At 48.8% G+C, this 6,000-nt stretch overlaps 1 protein-coding gene across 1 annotated transcript; it reads right to left on the reverse strand.

The window, feature by feature from the left end:
• Positions 1 to 3,337: 3,337 nt before the first annotated feature.
• On the reverse strand, positions 3,338 to 5,173 carry Cby3 (chibby family member 3). Its single transcript, XM_041664453.1, has 2 exons — positions 5,166 to 5,173; positions 3,338 to 3,974 (listed from the first exon to the last, which is right to left on the reverse strand). The coding sequence occupies exons 1-2, from the start codon at positions 5,171 to 5,173 to the stop codon at positions 3,338 to 3,340; spliced, it is 645 nt and encodes a 214-aa protein (XP_041520387.1).
• Positions 5,174 to 6,000: the final 827 nt, after the last annotated feature.

Genomic DNA, 6,000 nt, shown 5'->3' on the forward strand with positions numbered 1-6,000 from the left:
TTTAATCCCAGCACTTGGGAGGCAGAGGCAGGTGGATCTCTGTGAGTTCAAGACCAGCCTGGTCTACAGAGCTAGTTCCAGGACAGGCTCCAAAGCCACAGAGAAACCCTGTCTCAAAAAAAAAAAAAAATCTGACACAGGGTTGAACGAATGACTCAGTGGTTGAGAGTAGTTGTTGCTTTTGTAGGGAACCTGGGTTCAGTCCGTAGGTGACTCATGACATCCCTAACTCCAGTTCCAGGGGTCTGATGCACTCTTCTGACCTCAGAGGGCAGGAGACAATTATATGGTGCACATACATACATGTAGACAAAGCACAAAACAAAAACTTCATAAAATACAAAACAATAAAATCTGGTATACTTCTGGTCCAGGTATTTCAGATAAGGTATCCTTAATCCATTCTGAGTTTCTTTTTTGGTTGCGTGGTTTGGGGCTCCATTGTATGTGTATTTGAGGCAAGGACTTACTCTGTAGCCCAGGCTGGCCTGCAACTATGTAGCTCTGTCTGGTCTTGCACTTCAAACAATCGGTCTGCCTCAGACTCCCAAGTGCTTGCTAGCTAGAATTACTGGTGCAAACCAGGAACTCCTGGTGCATGCTGTACAGCATTCTTTACCCCTGACCGTTTTTTCCTGGTCCTTGCTCTAATCTCAGCTGCTATCTGCTACCTGAGCTGGTAGGTAGTGAAGGGAGGAGTGGGTCTGGCAGGCCTTGCTCTTCTCCCCAGTTTCCTCTTCCTTGCTAAAAACTAGCCCCCAAGGTCTATTCCCTTATTTGACCACTTCCTACTCCTGAGGCTGACTAACAACATCCAGCTACCAAAGTATTGAAGTCCAGCAATCAAAAGCTCCCTTTGGCTCACTTAATTAACATACCCAATTAAAATTAAACACCTCATCCTAACACAGGGTTTTCCTTTTTACCTTTATTAACCCCATTTCCTATGTGCCACGTCTGTCTCCTATTTCCTTTACCAGCACATCCTAGCCCCTTCTAACAGACACTTCCCCTTTTCACCTTTAATCCCAGGCCTCAGGAGGCAGATCTGGGCAGGCAGATCTCTGTGAGCTCATGACCAGCCTGGTCTACAGAGTGAGTTCCAGGACTGGCTCCATAGCTACTGGGAAACCCTGTCTTGAGAAAAGAAAAAAAACAAAAAAACAAAAAGTTACACCTGCAATGTCATTTACTGCTGTTTTTCTGCCTGGGTCGGAAAGCATACACTTTTATTTATTATTTATTTTGTTTTTTTGAGGCACGGCTTCTCTGTGTAGCCTTGGCTGTCCTGCAACTCACTCTGTAGACCAGGCTGCCTCAGATTCACAGAGATTTGCCTGCCTCTTCCTCGTGAGTGCGGGGATTAAAGGTGTGCACCACCACTTTTCTCCTGCAGTTTAATAAAGAGTCTCTGTGAAAACAGATGTTTGTGTGTGGTTTCTTTCTAATCTGGGGTCCCAGAGGAAGCCCCAGGTGTGTGTGTGTGTGTGTGTGTGTGTGTGTGTGTGTGTTGTGAGGTCTCCTTCAGGTAGACTGAATTTCAGAGTGCTTGTCTGTAGGTAGAGGTTCTTGGACTCATGACCTCTGCTTTCTGAGCTCACCACCCACTATGGGATTCTCTATAAGGGATGTGTGTTATGGTCTCTAGAGAAGAGCTTCCCAAAGAGTCAAGTACACTTCCTTCTTGCTGAGCCTCAGCCTCTCATAAGAGTCTTATCAGCTTTTCCACAGCCTCCAGTGTATCAGAAACATGTTTAAGTCGTTGTTTGCTGCTGGGTGTGGTGGCACACCTCTTTAACCCCAGCACACATAGTGGGATTCTTCCCTTAAAAACGAATTATTGTAGTACTGGAGTTTGAACACAGGAAGTCTTGCATATTAGACAATTGTTCTAACACTCAGCCGCGTCTCAGCCCCTTTGCTGCCACATATATATGCACACACATATGCCATACACGTATATATGCACACACATATGCCATACACGTATATATGCACACACATATGCCATACACGTATATATGCACACACATATGCCATACACGTATATATGCACACACATATGCCATACACATATATATGCACACACATATGCCATACATGTATATATGCACACACATATGCCATACACGTATATATGCACACACATATGCCACACACATATATATGCACACACATATGCCATACACGTATATATGCACACATATGCCATACACGTATATATGCACACACACATATGCCATACACGTATATATGCACACACACATGCCATACAGTATATATGCACACACATATGCCATACACATATATATGCACACACATATGCCATACACGTATATATGCACACACACATATGCCACACACATATATATGCACACACATATGCCATACACGTATATATGCACACACATATGCCATACACGTATATATGCACACACACATATGCCATACACGTATATATGCACACACACATATGCCATACACGTATATATGCACACACATATGCCATACACGTATATATGCACACACATATGCCATACACGTATATATGCACACACATATGCCATACACGTATATATGCACACACACATATGCCATACACGTATATATGCACACACACATAAGCCATACACGTATATATGCACACACACACATAAGCCATACACGTATATATGCACACACATATGCCATACATGTATATATGCCACACACCACACACATACACACGTTATTTATGTGTGCTGTTGGGAGGCCCCAGTGCACCTTTCTTTGGTTCGTTTTTGTTTTCCGAAATAGGGTTTCTCTTTGTATCTCTGGCTGTCCTGGGGCTCGCCTCGACCAGGCTCGCTTCGAACTCAGATCAAACTGTCTCTGCCTCCCGAGAGTACTGGGATTAAAGGCGTATGCCACCACTGCCCCGTTCCCAATGCATTTTTTTAAAATGCTGGGTCCAAATAAATGCCTTTATTCCACGCAGGAGAAAATCAGACCCTAACGGAATCATGAATGAAAAATAAAACAAACTGAACCACTCCGGCAAATGCGGGAAAGCAGGACCCAAGGTTTCAAGAAACTACTTTAAGACCTTGGGTCAAAAAAATAAATAAAAATAAATAAAAAATAAAAAAAAGCAAAGCATAAACCCCGAGTCTGTCCATCTCTCCCCAGTCCAAGCGCCACACGTTCTTTGCCTCCTGCATCGGAATAACTGGGAAGCACCCAGCGCCACCCAAAGAAGCACGGTGCCTGCTCACGGACAACGGGCCACCTGGACCACTGGGGCAGGGCAAGGTGGGGTGCGCACGCGCAGCTCGGCTTTATGTATGGCTTTATTGCGTCACCGGGACCCTAGAGCACGCGGCTGGATCACAAGCACGCTCGCGCCCTCGTGCTTGCGTATCTTCCTCTGCCAGGCGCGCGCCGCGGCCGCGGGGTCTACGTCCGCGTTCGTCTTCTTCTCCATCACGTGCAGGCGCGCGGTGGTCTCGGTCAGCATGTCCATGAGCAGTTCTTGCTGCAACTTCAGGTAGTTGTTCTCCTCCAGCAGCACCTGGCTCTTGATCGGCTGCACCGGGGACTTCCAGGCTGGGCTGGCGGGCGAGGGCAGCGGCGACCGCGCGCATGCTTGCTGCCCCTCCGTGGTCCAGCGGCCGTCGAGGAACACAAAGGTCTCGTCGCTCAGTCGGGTGCGCGGCGCGCCATAGTTCAGCCCCAGCTCGGCCTGGCGCGTGCGGTGGTCCAGCAGGTAGAAGGTGGATATGGATGACATGCGGCGCAGCGGCGGCCTCCGCGGCGAGAAGCGGCGCGAGAAGTGGTCGGCCCAGAACTGCCGCAACTGCTCCCACAGGTGGCCCGCGTGGCTCGCGGCCAGGCACTCGAAGGCCTCCAGGGCGAAGTGTGGGTGGGCTGCGCGGGGTACGCGGGTGTCCGAAACCCTGCTGTCCTGGAATGATGAATGCGAGCCAGTGGCACTGCTGAGAAGCAAATGGCCGGTGATCGGCCTGCTCAGAACAGGTTGTCCCCACCACCCAGGGTGTCCAGGGCTCTACAGTTCCAAACCATTGGGGGAGCTCATTCCTGCATAATCATACCACCAATGTTCACAAAAACCAACTCCCCCAGGACCCTTCATTTGTGGGTGTGTAAGAGATAATGTAGGTAAAGGCCTGGGAACCCCTTTCTCTGGGATGCAGCTGAAAGGGACCACAGGTGGAGATCAGTAGCCGAGCAAGTAGGACAGGCCTTAGCTAAGTGGAATGGGAATGTGATGGAGAGCTGTGAGGCAGTGTGACAAGGCTGTCATGCTCCAGGTGTGTTGAAGAGCCTGGGGATAGGACCGGTTCTGAGAATAGCAGTAAAGTAGGCAAGAGAGGTGAGCCAGGGCATCTTGAGGTGCAGTAAAGGCCAGCTGGACTGTTGAGACGTCACTCTTTAAGGGAGGCTGCTGAAGGTTGCAAAGCCAGAATTAGTATGGATTCCATAATCTGGCAAGATGTCTGGCATAACCCCCATCTTTTGCTTTTGTGATATTCTTACACTGGCACCTGCTCCTTGCCAGGTCTGGTCTGTACAGAGGGTACCATCAGCACAACTTTTGTCTGTCCTGGATGTAGCTCTTGTAGCTCAGGCTGGCCTCGAACTCACAAAGATCCACCTGCCTCTGCCTCCCCAGTGCTGGGATTAAAGGCATGCGCCACCACTGCCTGGCTTGGAACATGTGTCTTGACTTAGACCTATGCCTAGCTTTAAGGTGGCTGGGATTCTGAAGAGTGGAGTTGAGTTGTTCTAGCAGGCTACTACATCAAGGATTCTAAAGCCCAGATTTCCATTCTATCAGGTCCCATTCTACCTGTTTATCTCTTTTCCCAGCACCTACAAAGTGCTGATTCTACAGTGTGTGTGTTTTTTGTTTGTTTGTTGTTTGTTTTGAGACAGAATTTCTCTGTAGTTTTGGAGCCTCTCCTGGAACTAGCTCTTGTAGCCTAGGCTGGCTTCGAATTCACAGAGATCTGGCTGCCTCTGACTCCTGAGTGCTGGGATTAAAGGCATGCCCCGCCACTGCCTAGCTGGTGTGTTGTTTTAAATACTTTTCCTGCCCGTGGTGGGAATAAAGAGAAATACAGGCAGGGTTCCCCCTGCCACCCCTGCATTAAATCCACACATACTTCTGCATTTCGGCAGAGGCAGGCTGATCCCTGCCCTTATCTAGGTCATGGAGACTGCCTCTGGAAGCCCTCCACATCCATTCTTTTTTTTTTTTTTTTTTTTTTTTTTGGTTTTTCGAGACAGGGTTTCTCTGTGGTTTTGGAGCCTGTCCTGGAACTAGCTCTTGTAGACCAGGCTGGTCTCGAACTCACAGAGATCCACCTGCCTCTGCCTCCCGAGTGCTGGGATTAAAGGCGTGCGCCACCACCGCCCAGCCTCCACATCCATTCTTGAAGTCACAACTCCCCCAGAAGACTTCCCGACATCCCTTGTGAGTTGTTCCTCACCTGTGGATGTGGTGGAGATGCCCACGCTGCTGTCCCAGGCCTGGCCTCATTTCTGGACCACTTGACCCCTCTTGTCTGCCAGCTATGACTCACAATGCCTCCTTGCCAGGCCTCCGAGGGTTGAGATGTGGACAGTCAAACCGAGACAGTGTTCACTGAAGTCGGTGAGCTCTTCCTGTGCTCCAGGCGCTGTTCTAGGAAAGTGAAGGCAGTTTATTAAATAGCACTTCTTTTGTTTAGGTCTTTGTTGTTTTGATTTGGGACCTTTTGACACAGGGTCTTACTCTGTAGCTCAAGCTACGTACTCTTACCGCGTAAGAAGCCCAGGCTAATAAGAATCCTCGGAGGGTAGTGGTGGCACACGCCTTTAATCCCAGCATTCTGAGGGCAGAAGCAGGAGGATCTCTTGAGTTCCAGGCCAGCATGATCTACAGAATGAGTTCAGGGACAGCCAGGGCTGCACAGAGAAACTCTGTCTCGAAAAGCAAAAGAATCTTCACAATTTAAC

This window comes from Microtus oregoni, unplaced genomic scaffold (assembly GCF_018167655.1).
Source record: "Microtus oregoni isolate MIOR12 unplaced genomic scaffold, Mior012 000015F_ref0000493, whole genome shotgun sequence".
In the NCBI taxonomy this organism is placed as follows: Eukaryota; Metazoa; Chordata; class Mammalia; order Rodentia; family Cricetidae; genus Microtus; species Microtus oregoni.